We start from the raw sequence: 15,668 nt of genomic DNA on the forward strand, positions 1-15,668 counted from the left end.
TCTTTTATAGAATGCCTTGAACACTCCATTCACTCTCTCCGCTCCCCGCTCTATCTCTCCTTCCTCATCCCTCACTCCCCCTATTTCCCTCGCTGCTCCCCTTTTCCTCAATTGATGGGCCAGCAACCTGCTCGCCTTCTCCGCATACTCATACTGTACACCCTGTGCCTTCCTCCACTGTGCTTCTGCAGTACCCGTTGTCAGCAAGTCAAATTCTACGTGTAACCTTTGCCTTTCCCTGTACAGTCCCTCCTCCGGTGCCTCCGCATATTGCCTGTCCACCCTCAGAAGTTCTTGCAGCCACCGCTCCCGTTCCCTACTCTCCTGCTTTCCTTTATGTGCCCTTATTGATATCAGCTCCCCTCTAACCACTGCCTTCAGCGCCTCCCAGACCACTCCCACCTGGACCTCCCCGTTATCATTGAGTACCAAGTATTTTTCAATGCACCCCCTCACCCTTAGACACACCCCTTCATCTGCCATTAGTCCCATGTCCATTCTCCAGGGTGGACGCCCTTCTGTTTCCTCCCCTATCTCCAAGTCTACCCAATGTGGAGCGTGATCCGAAATGGCTATAGCCGTATATTCCGTCCCCCTCACCTTCGGGATCAACGCCCTTCCCAAGACAAAAAAGTCTATTCGCGAATAAACTTTGTGGACATGGGAGAAAAACGAAAACTCCTTACTCCTAGGTCTGCTAAATCTCCACGGGTCTACTCCTCCCATCTGCTCCACAAAATCTTTAAGCACCTTGGCTACAGCCGGCCTCCTTCCGGTCCTGGATCTCGACCTGTCCAGCCCTGGCTCCAGCACCGTATTAAAATCTCCCCCCATTACCAACTTTCCCACCTCTAGGTCCGGGATGCGTCCTAGCATGCGCCTCATAAAATTGGCATCATCCCAGTTCGGGGCATATACGTTTACCAAGACCACCGCCTCCCCCTGTAATTTGCCACTCACCATCACGTATCTGCCCCCGCTATCCGCCACTATGTTCTTTGCCTCAAACATAACCCGCTTCCCCACTAGTATTGCCACCCCCGTTTTTCGCATCTAGCCCCGAATGAAACACCTGCCCCACCCATCCTTTGCGTAGTCTAACCTGGTCTATAAGTTTCAAGTGCGTCTCTTGTAACATAACCACGTCTGCCTTAAGTTTCTTAAGGTGCGCGAGTACTCGTGCCCTCTTTATCGGCCCGTTCAGCCCTCTCACATTCCACGTGATCAACCGGATTGGGGGGCTTTTTACCCCCCCCCCCCTTGTCGATTAGCCATCCCCTTTTTCCAGCTCCTCACCCGGTTCCCATGCATCTGTGTCCCCCCCCCCCAGGCGGCGCCCCCCCGCCCACCCCACCCCATTCCGGCTCCCCCCTCTCCCCAGCAGCAGCAACCCAGTAACTCCGCCCTCCCAACCCCCCCCCCCCCCCCCCCCCCCCCGCTCGATCCCCCACTAGCGTAGTTACACCCCCCATGTTGCTCCCAGAAGTCCCACCCCTTCATCTTTAGGAAACACATTTAATTTGGCCAGCTGCTACTGTGACAGAAATAGGAATTTCATCCTGCTGGGCATGTTTAAAAACTGGTGAGAACCCAATACTAAAATAATTTTCGGTCATTGCTGAAAACTGCAAGAGGCGCGCAAAGAAAATGTATACAAGTTCAAAAAACTTGCATCAAATGAGAAGACAATTTTGAAGGGGGAAATGTTTTATATGTTAATTCATTAATCAGAATCCTCACAGAAATGTTGTTTGCAATTGGTTTGGCTTGTGGCAGGCACTACACCAGTCTCTAAAAAAACATGGACCATGGCTGAATTTTTGCTCTTGGCTCTGCAAGCCCGATATGGGGAAAACCGGAAGGTCAGCAGATTTTTGATCGGGTTATCCGGAAAATAAGTCAGCGGGCTGCCAGGTAAGAGACAGGCTAGGTGAAAGGCCAACCTTGGTGCACTGGAACTTGGTTGAAGTAATAAACAATTAAACAAAAAACAGCCTTCCAGCCCACACCCCTTACACCCCGAAACACTCCCCATCCATGTCAACCCATGCTACCTCATACCCCATGCTCCCCATCACCCTCCATTCCAGCATATACCCCTTCACCCACCCCCTATTACAGGATTAGACAGATTTAGAAAGATGGTGGGGCAGTCCAGAACTAGAGGTCATAGTTTTAGAAAAAGGGGTAAGCCTGAGGTGAGGAAAAATTTCTTGACCCAAAGAGTGGTGAATCTGGAATTCTCAAAAAGTAGTTGAGGCCAAAATGTTGTGTAATTTCAAGAATGAATTAGATGTAGCTCTTGGAGCTAAAGGGATCAAGGGATATGGGGGGGAAGGCGGGATCAGGGTATTGAATTTGATGATCAGTCATCATCATAATGAATGGCAGAGCAGGCTCGATGGGCCGAATGGAATCCTCCTGCTTATATTTTCTATGTATGCTTATATGCATGGTACCTCTAGCCAACCTATGCCGTCACCCACCCCCATGACTCTTTATAGCCCCTATGTCAACTTAACTGCCAACATCTTACACCTAGCATGGCAACTCACCCAGTATTCACCATTGGCCAACCTCAGTACCCATGCTGAGATCAACTGAAGTTCTGAAGTGCCTTTTGGCAAATTCACTATTTAAAAATTCTCATTGATTTTCATTTAAATTCCTTTCATCTTTTATGAAAATAACGATTTGACTTCATAGTCCCACTTCAAAGAGTTTATAACCACTTGGAGCTGTTGATCCAACTCTAACTGAAGGTATCCCACTTCGATAATGAAAGGTTGTCAAATCAGTCATGCAACACTAATACATGTAATGATAGTATGTCAGCTGACAGAGTGAGATAGCAAGCACTAATTTTAATTTTTTAACATTGCAAATTACTTATTTAAAAAATTAACAGATTTAAATCCCTTGACAGTTCTCTTAACAGTTCCAATGCATTTATGGACATCTTGCACACATTCGTGTCGCCTTTAATAATCCTAAGTGCCAACCCAACCCATGCTCCCCAAAAACAACTTATCTCTCTCAAAGAGCACCTTACCAATTCCAAAGGGCACATTACCAGCTTTTGTCAACCAAATTACCATTTTTCATGTCACACTCAGTGAACCACGGATCTGTAAATTAGAACCACCCACATTCACCATTTACAAAATTGGTGGGGCTGGGATCCAGGCCAGGACTTCAGGATCCAGGCCACCACTGCCACTTTCACAAAGCTGGAGAGCCTCTCCACCTGCACAAAAAATTGTTATTTGATCATCTTGGACTATGCATCAACTACATACGTTGTCAATTTAATTATGAAAATAACTTCATTATTTTAATCTGTGTGGGCATGTTTACCGCATTGCCTGTTTTCATATGGAGCACTGTTGAGGAATCTTTGGCAAAAAACATGGACTTCAAATGCGGAAGGGATTAAGCTAGATTGTGGCATTCTTCTCACTCCCAGCTCCCGTACTCCAAATTAAACAGTCTGGCAATATTCACTGCTTACACTGTGAAACAAAAAATGGTCATTTGGGTCAATAATAATCTTTATTATTGTCACAAGTAGGCTTACATTAAAACTGCAATGAAGTTACTGTGAAAATCTCCTAGTCGCCACACTCCGCCGCATGCTCGTGTACACGGATGGAGAATTCAGAATGTCCAATTCATCTAACAAGCACGTCTTTCGGGACTTGTGGGAGGAAACCGGAGTACCCGGAGGAAATCCACGCAGACACTGGAAGAACGTGTAGACTCTGCACAGACAGTGACCCAAGCCGGGAATCGAACCTTGTATCCTGACGCTGTGAAGCAAGTGCTAACCACTGTGCTACCGTGCTGCCCTTGGTGCTCGGATATTGGTATATGAACCAAATTCCATTGTAATACAAACACTTCAGGAATAGAAGAGAAACATGACAGAAAATTGACTAGGGTGAAAAGACATAGGGTGGAATTTTTTGATTTCTTTTTTCGAATTGTTGTCTTCAGCGGGAAAAGTGGAGGGCAGCCCACCAGCTGCCTTGTCGAGTTTATTTTCCAACACTTTTAGGGGAAAAAAGTTACGGGGCAGGTCTCACGATATCATGCTGGTGGGGCGGGCTTTGAATGAGGACACTTACGTGTCCACCCCCCGCATGGACCTTTTGCCAGGACCCCGTTTGTCAGGATTTGATAACACAGTGGGGAAACCCACTTATGACATTCAAATGTATTGTAATGGTGTACCCAACCTTTCATGGCAGGAACTCCATTACATCATTGGCGGGGGAGTATGGGGGATGGGGCATGCAGGGGCTATCTCAACCGGAAATCCCGTTAACATAGAACATAGAACACACAGTGCAGAAGGAGGTCATTCGCCCCATCGAGTCTGCACCGGCCCATTTAAGCCCTCACTTCCACCCTATCCCCGTAATCCAATAACCCCTCCTAACCTTTTTGGACAGTAAGGGCAATTTAGCATGGTCAATCCACCTAACCTGCACGTCTTTGGACTGTGGGAGGAAACTGGAGCACCTGGAGGAAACCCACACAGACACGGGGAGAACGTGCAGACTCCGCACAGACAGTGACCCAGCATGGAATCGAACCTGGGACCCTGGCGCTGTGAAGCCACAGTGCTGGCCACGTGTGCTACCGTGCTGCCCATAACATAATGACATAAATGCCATTTTGGTACCGTTGGATTCGCCGCCCCCTCAGGCTTTCCCACACATCAAAAATGGGGGCAGAAAATCCACCCCATGATGTACATGTGAGAAACAGATTCTCAACAGGTATGTGAGTATACTGATATTGGACAAAATATCATGCTGAAAATAACACTTATGCCTTGCTGAAAACAAGTGGATGCCAAATGAAATGAAAAACATGCTGCAATAAAAAGCTATTACCAATTCTAGCAAACAGTTCCAATGCAATACTTACAGAAATACAACCAGCCTGCTAACTGAGTTACTAAATTCCAAGATCCAATTAACAGCCTAGTACTAAACAATAACTTTCCTGTTAAAGAATCATCCATTCTCTCTGTAAATTGCTAATTAATTCAGGTAGTGTTTATCCTTTTGCTCGCAATTATGAAGTATTTTACATGATTTGAAGGAATTGTTGAAAGAGGCAAGCTATACATCTCTGAAATTTAGCCACTGAAAAGGAAAATGTATCCTCTGAAGTTTACACCAGTAGATCTTTCCTGTTCAGTTCAATGACATGTTCGATCATCACTTTCTGTCTGGCCTCATAACTTCCGATGAACAAAGATGAAGGCTGCGATTTTCCCACCACGTTGCGCCCAGTGCCAATCCCATTATATAGAATTTACAGTGCAGAAGGAAGCCATTCGGCCCATCGAGTCTGCACCGGCTCTTGGAAAGAGCACCCTACCCAAGGTCCACACCTCCACCCTATTTCCATAACCCAGTAACCCCACCTAATCCCCATAACCCAGAAACCCCACCCAACACTAAGGGCAATTTTGGACACTATGGGTAATTTAGTATGGCCAATCCACCTAACCCGCACATCTTTGGACTGTGGGAGGAAACCGGAGCACCCGGAGGAAATCCACGCGCACACGGGGAGAATGTGCGGACTCCGCACAGACAGTGACCCAAGCCGGGAATCGAACCTGGGACCCTGGAGCTGTGAAGCAATTGTGCTATCCACAATGCTACCGTTATGCCAGGCTCAGAGCGGGAGAGCCCAAAACGGCTTTCACGCAGGGCCAGGCACGATACACCCGACCTGCTACGACCAGTGTGAGCTGGATCATACTCAGCGCATATTTAAATGAGCCATTAAGCTCATTGAAATATCTGCTCCCGTTAGTTAGCGGCTGCACTGGCCAGGCCTCACGCTGGTGTAAATTAGCACTGGTCTCCAGGAACAGAGACCAGGTGTAATGGTCAAGCCAAGGGGCTCAGCAGCCATTGGAGCCCCTGGGTGTTCAGGGACATGGCAGGGTAATGCCCCTGGAACCCAGGCACTGAATAGGGTGCCAGGTTGGCACTGCAAGGGTGTCACATTGGCACTGCCAAGGGGCAGGTCATGAGGGGGCCATGCCCATGAAAATAGGTATGAAGGGTGGGGTGGGGCGGGGTTGAAGGAGATTCTGGTGTGGAAGGGGCAGATGCCATGATATTCAAGGTGATGGATGGGTGTGGGGCCAGGTCACCCACAGGCTTCTCACTTCAAATAAGACTCGGCAGCTGATTCTCAGGGACCATGCTCGCCAACCCCCACCCTTCCCGCTAACAAGGTCGAGCAGCAGTTAAGGCAGTTATGCAGCACTTGCACAACCAACCCCAATAAGCTTGCAGCCATGGCGCCGAGACACCGGCCCCAAGGTTGAGACACAGACCAGTGGAGACTCCTAGATGCAGTCGAGGCCAGGAGATATGTCCTGTTCCCCCAAGAGTCCAGGAGGGTGAGCCACATGGAAGCCAGTGTTGCCTGGGACGAAGTGGCAGCGGCTGTAAGCTCGTACAGCATGACCAGGAGGACTGACCTCCAGTGCCACAAGGTCAACGATCTACACCGGGCATCAGGGGCGAGTTGACCCCTCCCTAGAAATCTTCCCACCCCCGCAACGTGACCAGGCACACCCCCAACCCTCCATCTCCCCCCCCCCCAACCCACCCCTCACCCCAACCCTCCCATCAAGTGTGTGGCTAATGATGCCCTTTCTCTTAATGATGCGGGAGAAGCTCTGCAACAATCGCCGGGACAGGCTCCAGACAAGCAAATGGGTGCCCAACATAAGAATCCTCATGACAATCGAGGAATGAACCATGGTGACAGGGGGGGGCCAAGGACAGAGCAGTCACCAACGAGGTCGTCGTCGCATACCGCAGAGATGTGAATCCACCGGGCCGACCCAGATGAACAGTCACACATGAGCTGTTCTTGCCATGTAAACTGACCCATCTCTCCAACTGACCACGTGTTCATTCTGCCGCAGGTCCTGCAGCTGACGCGCCAGCTCATCCGGGGTGGCCCCCTCCCGTGCCTCCCAGGGGACCACCTCGGAGGAGGATGCCACTTGATGCATCACAGCTGTTATCCCCATCCTCCACCAGCACAGATACTGAAAAGTAGGAGGCGGTAATGCCCAGGCGAGACGGAAGTTGCAGGACTGCTGAATCCTAGGACCCAGTTGGGTCCCAGTCAAATGCGAGCCTCTGGAACAGGTTTACCCGAAGCTGATAGAGACGTTAGGGAGCGGCCGGGTCATTCGAGGGAGATGGCAGCGACAATCCAGCAGGTCATAGCCAATTGGAGGAGTCCCAGGAGATGGCGCTGGCAATGGATGGCACCGAAACCAACACTACTAGGAAAGCAACCACAGTGGAGAGCCTGGTGCGCAATGTCAGCAGCATTAATGGAGGTGTTCAAGGCATGGCACAGTCAGTGATGTCCATGGCTGAGGGTCTTGGATGATTGTCCAATTTGATGGGGGACGTGACCCAGTACCAGGCTGACCTTGATGAGGTGTTGCGGGACATGTCCCGCTCTCAGATGGGAATGGCCGAGACACTGCAGAGTTGTCCCAGTCGTAGGTTATCATTGCAGTGTCACTGCAGAGCATGGCCCAAGCACTAAGCAGTATCATCGAGGGCATTGGTGCAGTCAATGGGGAGCCGCCCATGCTGGCAGAGCCAGATAATGCAGGGGCAACTGGGGCTCAAACCAGCCATCCCTCCGTCGCAAGGTGAACCCCAGGGCCCTATGGGCACCGATCAAGAGGGGGTGCTGGATGGCAACCCAGGCCCATCCTGTGGACTGGCGATGGTGGCCACCGCTCCCCCAAGTTCCATCCCTCTGATGAGATTGCATCACGCAGCCAGCACCTGGAACTAGGCCGCATGGTTGTGAATGTGCCACCAACAAGTGCGCCAGGGCCCTCCGGCCTCAGAGCCCCCAGGGGACGCCCGTCAGATGCATTGAAGGCCATGGGATGAGGTAAGCAACTAGCTGCCTCCATCTCTGATGTGCATCCTAGGGTCAGACCTAGACGTAGCGGCAGAGCAAGGAACACAAAGCACATTGAGGATCACTGAGGGCACGGAGGGGGGAGGGGGTGGAGTGTGCGTTAGGGGAGGGCGAGTGGGCATTGTGGGGGGTTGGGGGGGATAGTGGTGCAACATCATTGGGATAGTGGTGCACTGGTGTACTCTTGGACGAGGAACATTAATATACCCTCAACACAACTAGCCTCTGGCTCTTTGTTCCGCGATGCGGCCCCACAACCAATCCCATGTCCCCCCTACCCGACATGCCCTGTCCACACACATGTGCGCAGGGCAGGGGCCCATCCCTTGGTGATCGAAGGTTGACCACTGAATCTGTGGTGCTGCCTCCCGCAGTGTTCAAGCACAGTGTCCATGCATCAATGTGCGATTGGGATGCTAGGCAATGAGTCCCACATGCTACATGGCCCGCCCACCTACGGGGATCCACTTGAGGTGTATGAAGTGCTCACTTATCTATGATTGCCAATTCTCTATTAACAATAGCTTTCAGCTGCACAGCCAGAGACCTCCACAGTCAGTGGGAGTTGTGGGTGGTCGGTGGGGCAGAGGCTGGGTATCCTCAGTACAGAAACATACGGTCAGGGATTGGTATGGTGAACCTTCACACATCCACCCCCAACCGAGGCTGAACCCCCGTTTTTTTTCCCCATTTACGGGATATGGGCGTCGCTGGTTAGGCCACCATCTATTGCCCATTTCTAGTTGCCATGCAGAGGGTGGTGCGAGTTGCCTTCTTTAACCGCTGCAGTCCTTGAGGTGTAGGTACATCCACTGTGCTGTTAGGGAGGAAGTCCAGGATGTTGCCCCAGCGACAGTGAAGGAGCAGCAATATATTCCCTGGTCAGGGTGGTGAATGACTTGGAGATGAACCTCCAGGTGGTGGGGTTCCCAGGTATCTGCTGCTTTTGTCCTTCTAGATGGTAGTGGTCCTGGATTTGGAAGGTGTTGTCTGAGGAACCTTGGTGAGTTACTGCAGTACAGCTTGTAGATGGTACAATCGGCTGCCACTGTTCGCCGGTAATGGAGAGATTGAATGTTTGGGAAGGGGTAGCAATCAAGCAGGCCTGGTAGGTGTCGAGCTTCTTGAGTGTTGTTGGAGCTGCCCCCCAGAGCATATTCTGTGCCCTTGCCACCCTTAGTGCTTCCTCCAAATGGTGTTCAACATGGAGGAGTATTGATTCATCAGCTGATGGTGGCCAGTACGTGGTAATCAGCAGGAGCTTTCCTTGCCCATGTCTGACCTGAAGCCATAAGACTTCATGGGGTCCAGAGTTGTTGAGAGCTCCCAGGGCAACTCCTTCCCAACTGTACACCACTGTGCCACCTCACCTCTGCTGGGTCTGTCCTGCCCATGAGACAAGAAATACCAGGAATGGTGACAGTGGTGTTTGGGACATTGTCTGTAAGGTAGATTCTATGAGTATGACTGTGTCAGGCTGTTGCTTAATTAGTCTGTGAAACAGCTCTCCCAACTTTGGCACAAGTCCCCGATGTTAGTAAGGAGGACTTTTCAGGGTTGGCAGGGCTGGATTTGCCGTTGCCGTTTCCAATGCTCAGTTCGATGCCAGGTAGTCCATCCGGTTTCAATCCATTTTGGGGTTTCGTCGCGGTTGAGTACAACTGAATGGCTGCTAGGCCATTTCAGAGGGCATTTAAGAGTCAACCACATTCTGGAGTCACACGTAGGCCAGAGCAGGTAAGGATGGCAGATTTCCTTCCCTAAAAGGACATTAGTGAACCAGATGGGTTTTTACAACAATCGACAATGGTTTCATGGGGCGAAATTCTCCCCCAACGGCGCGATGACCGTCGACTGGCGCCAAACACGGCGCCAATCAGACGGGCATCGCGCCGGCCCAAAGGTACGGAATGCTCCGCATCTTTGGCGGCCTAGCCCCAACATTGAGGGGCTAGGCCGATGCCGGAGGGATTTCCGCCCCGCCAGCTGGCGGAAATGGCGTTTGTTGCCCCGCCAGCTGGCGCGGAAATGCGGCGCATGCGCGGTAGCATCAGCGGCCGCTGACCGTTTCCCGGCGCATGCGCGGGAGCGTCAGCGGCCGCTGTCAGTTTCCCGCGCATGCGCAGTGGGGAGAGTCTCTTCCGCCTCCGCCATGGTGGAGGCCGTAGCGGAGGCGGAAGGGAAAGAGTGCCCCCACGGCACAGGCCCGCCCGCGGATCGGTGGGCCCCGATCGCGGGCCAGGCCACTGTGGGGGCACAACCCGGGGTCAGATCGCCCCGCGCCCCCCCCCCCCCCCCCCCCAGGACCCCGGAGCCCGCCCACGCCGTCTGGTCCCGCCGGTAAATACCAGGTTTGGTTTACGCCGGCGGGACAGGCAATTTCTGGGCGGAACTTCGGCCCATCCGGGCCGGAGAATCCAGCGGGGGGTCCCGCCAACCGGCGCGGCCCGATTCCCGTCCCCGCCCAATCTCCGGTACCGGAGACTTCGGCGGGGGCGGGGGCGGGATTCACGGCGGCCTACGGCCATTCTCCAACCTGGCGGGGGGTCGGAGAATGACGCCCATGGTTATCATTACTTTTAATTCCAGATTTTTTATTGAGTTTAAATTCCATCACCTGCCGTGGTGGGATTCGAATCAGGATCCCCAGATCATTATCCTGAGACTCTGGATTACTAGTCCAGTGACAGTACCACTGCACCCCCCCCCCCCCCAACCGAACACAGGGGCAGCTTGCCCAGTGCCCCCAGCCTCATTGCCTGCTCACCTCCTCAGCTCCCCGCAGCAGTCCATTCGCCGGTTTCCCATTTTTCAAAAGGATTGCTAATCGGCGCCAGTGTGACCACTTGTTGGGGAGGCCACTGAATAACGGGAGGCCACTGGTTATGGGTTGGTCCCTGTTAATAATTGGTTTCTTGCCATGCTACGGTGAGATCCTGATTTTGCCGACGGGCACGGACCGGTTGCCTCGCAAACGGTTTGGCACCTGGAGCGGTTCTCATTTTCCACCTCTCCCACTAGTCCACCAGCCTCATTTTGCTCGAACGAGCGCAACAAGGCCAGAGAGTCACACCCTAAGTGTGGTATTTTCTAGTGAGAAACTCCCCAAGCTCCAAACAAATTACTAAGAATGGGTGAATACCAGTTTGGATTGCACCCAAATACCTGGCGGGAATAACCCTGTCAAACCCGCCCAAAATTACAGAATAGTCTTATTCAAAACTAGGTTGCAAATATTTAATCATATGCAATCATGTCACAGAATCTTTTTGAAAACAATTGGCACTCAAGGATTGAACTGATGCATACAAAGCATATTCTGTCAGCAAGTTAAAAAAATGCTCTGCCACTAAAGTTGATTGCAATCTATTGTGCAAGAATTCTCATTGAAAAGAATGTAAATCTTGAAAAATACAACGGATGCAGTACACTAAAAATATTGGGAAGACAATCATTTGGAACATTATTGCTTTAACCCGCATGAGACCTACGGGGTTGGAACAATCAGTCTCCCCATGAGTATCGTCGAGTACGAGCTCTCCCGCTAAGGAGGTGGGGAGCCCGAGGACATTCATGATTGAGTTCCATATAAAGTCGGCCAGGTATGGAATCGACACAGCAGACCCAGCAGAGATCTGATGTATATTGTAAATATAATTGCTTCGCAATAAACATAGTTTTCTTTTGCCTACTCATTTTGGACACATCTGTGGCTTACAAAAATTATGGATGAGATTCTCCTTTCAGCGATGCCGGAATCGCAAAACTCGATCGTGCGGAAATTCGAGCATCAGCTGCAAATCGAGGCCGGTGCCGCGATGGAATGCCACGCTCTGGTGCCTCGACAGTGGCATGAATATGCTCCACACCGCATGCCAGCATGGGCAATTAGATGTACAGTAAAGGCCGTTGGCATATCATTAACGGACCCAACCCAGCATTCTCCAGGCCTCCAGTGATACTCTGCCTCCGCCAGACGGAATTACTGACAGTGAAGTTCACTTGTGGAATTGAAAATCAGAAACCGGGCACCGTGGTCGCTGAGGGAGAGAGAGGCAGTACGAAAAGTGTCCAAATTTAGACAAGGAATGTTCCAGGTACAATCCTCATACTGATTTAGCTCATTTCAGCCACAGTGCAAGTTCATTGCTGCAGGCGTAGTGAGGGACAACAGACTAGGTTTTTAATTTATGATCATTAATCAGTGATCTCTGCAGGAAGTGTATGCATGTGTAAAAGTTTGGTGAGAATAGAATTTGGCTCAACAGTGATACCTTCCTTGGAGAAGTAGCCAAGCATTGCAGCTTGTAAAGAACCAAACATAATTAACTCCCACGTGTGTACGGTAACAGAGGGCGATTGATAATCATGGAACTTTACTCAGGAATGAGTCCATAACGTCAAGTGAACGAAAGAATGAGAAAATGGTGCCAAGAATGGAACAAAAAGTTAAATTCAGTAAAAATGAACACTCATTTTCCCAGCTGATAAAGTCAGCAAAACCTTTGCACACATGTATTAGCCCGTTCTATGGACTTCATAGTTCATTTTGAATATCATTAACTTGTGCAATTGAATGTAAACTTTGCTCAACAGATAGTAAATGCCCTTCCTCTTGATTGTGGGTCAAGGATCTCACCAGGACCCGAGCATATAATCTAAATTCTGAGGAATATTGACAGAATGCTGTATTCTGAGATGCTGCCTTTCAGGTGAGTTATTAAACTGAAGCCGTATCCATCTATTCAGGAGATTGTAACAGGTTTCATGGCATTATTTCAAGAATTACAGGAGATTTTCTTGGTGGCCTAATCAATATTTCACCCCAAGCAAAACATTTCAGATCAACGAAGCTTCATTTTATTTTCTGTTTGTGGGATATTGATTGCCATGTATAAATTGGCTGAAATGTGTGCTAAATAGCATGAGTGACTACACTTTTAAAGTGGTTACGTAGTTGTGAGTGCTTTGGGAATATCCTGAGGCACTATGGGGTAGGGTTTACCACCTGGGTGTTAATCATCATCTAGACAGAGTGCCAAAACAAAAATCTGATGGGAGAGGGATTGCTCATCACAAACATAATCTGCCAGATGTTCCTTCCATTCATTTAAATGGAAGAAAACTCTGGGTTATTTTAGTATTGGAGTCCATCTATCATTTTCCGCCTAGGCAATGCTTAACACCCATACAATAAGAACGAAAATCTACTCCTTTATCAATGCATCTTATTTTTCTTTTGAATTCTTTTCCATGTTTGATGATATATTACAGATGAAAAGGAAGGGGTAAGCAAATTACGCGAACCACAACAAAATCACTTACATTTACAAAAACTGTATTTTATTTGTTTTTATAATGTGACCACCGTATAAATGAAGTATTGATAGTCTTCTCATTTTGATTAGTTCTGGAATCATTTCGATATGTGTACTACTGGGACGAATGAAAATCAATGAAAAATTGTCTCAGATGCCACAAAAATGCAAATAGCTAATTTGACTTTGGTTACTAATCACTGTCAAGCAGCTATAATGCTGTTGGAACCCTGCCCAAGAGTTCAAGTTTATATTACTATTTTTTTTTTGGTTATAAGATTTTTATTTCAGAAAATCATTACTGTCGCTAGGTACAAAAACACATATCTTAATCTGTTTTCCGACAACCGGTATCCAAAATGCTATATAAGACAAGTCAGCTATTTGTTATAGTGTATAGACAATCAAGTTCCAGTGAATCCATTCTTAACTGTGGACGCTCTGTAGTAAGGTGATGTTGTCCCCTTTCAGCATAACACGGCCCAATGGTTTTCTTGATTTTGATTTCATGTGAATTTCCTCTGCATCATCCAAAACAAGGTTCATGTATTCATCAAAGCCAATTATACACCCTTCTATCCTCATGTTGATTTGTTCATATAGCCATACTTGGATCCTGGATCGATTTTGAAGGTACCTGAAAATAAGATTGATGGGCTGCACCATCACTTTCTGCACTTTCTGAGCCTGCCCGCGGTACGTCATGTCGCCGGCTCCATCCCCCTGCGGCTGGCAGCGAGCGAACAAAATGGCGGCTGGCCCACTGGCTGTATATTCCTATTTTTTAATACTAAATCTGGAAATGCAGATCTGCGGCTGCACCACCTTAGAAAATAATATTACCACAAAATATCTTGGCATCTTATGACACCTTTGCTTGGTACTTCAAATGTGGTACAAATACAATATTTTTCATTCGCCTCCTTTTATAGCATCATTACAAAACCGGGGGTGGGATTCTCCGATAATGGGGCTAAATGTTGACGCCATTGTAAACGCCGGAGCGTTTTACGACGGCGTCATCTGGCTGCTAGGAGCAGCAATCCTGTGCCGCACAGGGGGCAGCAGGGCACTGGGGCGCTTCACGCAGCTCCAGCTGCCGATATGGGCGCCACGGCCGGCGCGGGTCCGCACATGCGCGTGGGTTGCCGTCTCCACGCCGGTCCCCGGGCAACATGGCAGAGCCCTACAGGGGCCCAGTGGTGAGGAACAAAGCCCCCCCCCCCCCCTAGAATTAGCCCGCCCGCCATTAGGTAGCCTCCAATCGCGTGCCTGGCCACTGTGGCGGCCCACCCTCCCGGAGTCGGATCCCCGTGCCCCCCACCAGGACGGCCCCCGCAGCCAGAACGGCGAGGTCCCGCCGAGTAGGACCGCATGCAAACGACGCCGGCGGGACTCGGCCGGCATTTGGCCCATCGAGCGCGGAGAATCGCCGGGGGGGGGGCCGCATTGAGTGGCCCCCGACTGGCGCCGTGGTGACTGCGGTGGCGCCATTGGCGCTGATTCTCCGGTCGCCGGAGAATTGGCGGCCCGGCGTCGGAGTGGCGTCATGGGATTCGCGTCCCCCCCCCATCCCATCTGAAAAATGGATTGGATGGTATGTTACTAAGCACTATAATAGTGACATTAATTTTTTTAATCTAACTAAGATTAATCTCACGTGTTATGCTACTTGCCTTATTGACATGGGATGGACTGTGTTGGGTTTGCAGCACAAACTGTAGCAGAGAATAGATTATTTTCCTTGCAATAACGGTGATGATCCTATTGTGAGAGTTGAGATTAGAGTAATCATACAAGGAATAAAAGATTTTCGTCTCGGAAATTAATATTTGAAACAAAATTATGAATAGACTGTGTATTTATAGAATTTGATTTGGTTTTCTACCTCTTAATAGAAAGTGTTCTGTGCTAATGAAATAGCAAACCTAGATGACTTTGTTCAGGTCAGAAAGGAAACGGCTTAGACAGACTGACATTAACATTTTACATAATCAGGGTTTTTCCTAAAACCCCAGATGTGCCAATGTATTCTATATGCACCATGTAATAAAATTGTCCAGTAATTTCAACAATTATGTAACTGTGTGCTCAAAAATGTTTTTAAGTATCTGAAAACAGCAAATGTAAAATGAAAAATAACTTCCATCGATCCTTTCCACCCAAGATGGAACTCTTTTGATTTTCAGCCTTCCTTCATGCAAGTTCAATCATCTTGCCAGCCTAAGAATTGAGGCTGGGCAGGAAACAGCTCGTAAATGTCCAATTGGCCTCAATTGGGACATGGGTGGATTCCTGTCATGAGGCCTTGCCCGCCCCAGGGTAAAGTCTCTGCATGGTCGACGCATG

At 49.4% G+C, this 15,668-nt stretch overlaps 2 protein-coding genes across 5 annotated transcripts in view; both read right to left on the reverse strand.

The window, feature by feature from the left end:
* The window catches only part of lats2 (large tumor suppressor kinase 2), a 191,339-nt gene that overhangs the window by 160,409 nt on the left and 15,262 nt on the right, over positions 1-15,668 (reverse strand). The window lies entirely within an intron of this gene.
* On the reverse strand, positions 11,225-14,039 carry LOC140391862 (small nuclear ribonucleoprotein E). The gene has a single exon (XM_072476841.1). It carries the CDS (start codon positions 14,022-14,024, stop codon positions 13,746-13,748), a length of 279 nt encoding a protein of 92 aa, XP_072332942.1. The 5' UTR covers positions 14,025-14,039; the 3' UTR covers positions 11,225-13,745.

The sequence above is a fragment of the Scyliorhinus torazame genome, chromosome 15 (genome assembly GCF_047496885.1).
Source record: "Scyliorhinus torazame isolate Kashiwa2021f chromosome 15, sScyTor2.1, whole genome shotgun sequence".
Lineage (NCBI taxonomy): Eukaryota > Metazoa > Chordata > Chondrichthyes > Carcharhiniformes > Scyliorhinidae > Scyliorhinus > Scyliorhinus torazame.

Excerpts from the sequence above, each read along its gene's own strand:
- LOC140391862 (XM_072476841.1), bottom strand. The coding sequence starts at position 14,024 with ATGACGTACCGCGGGCAGGCTCAGAAAGTGCAGAAAGTGATGGTGCAG.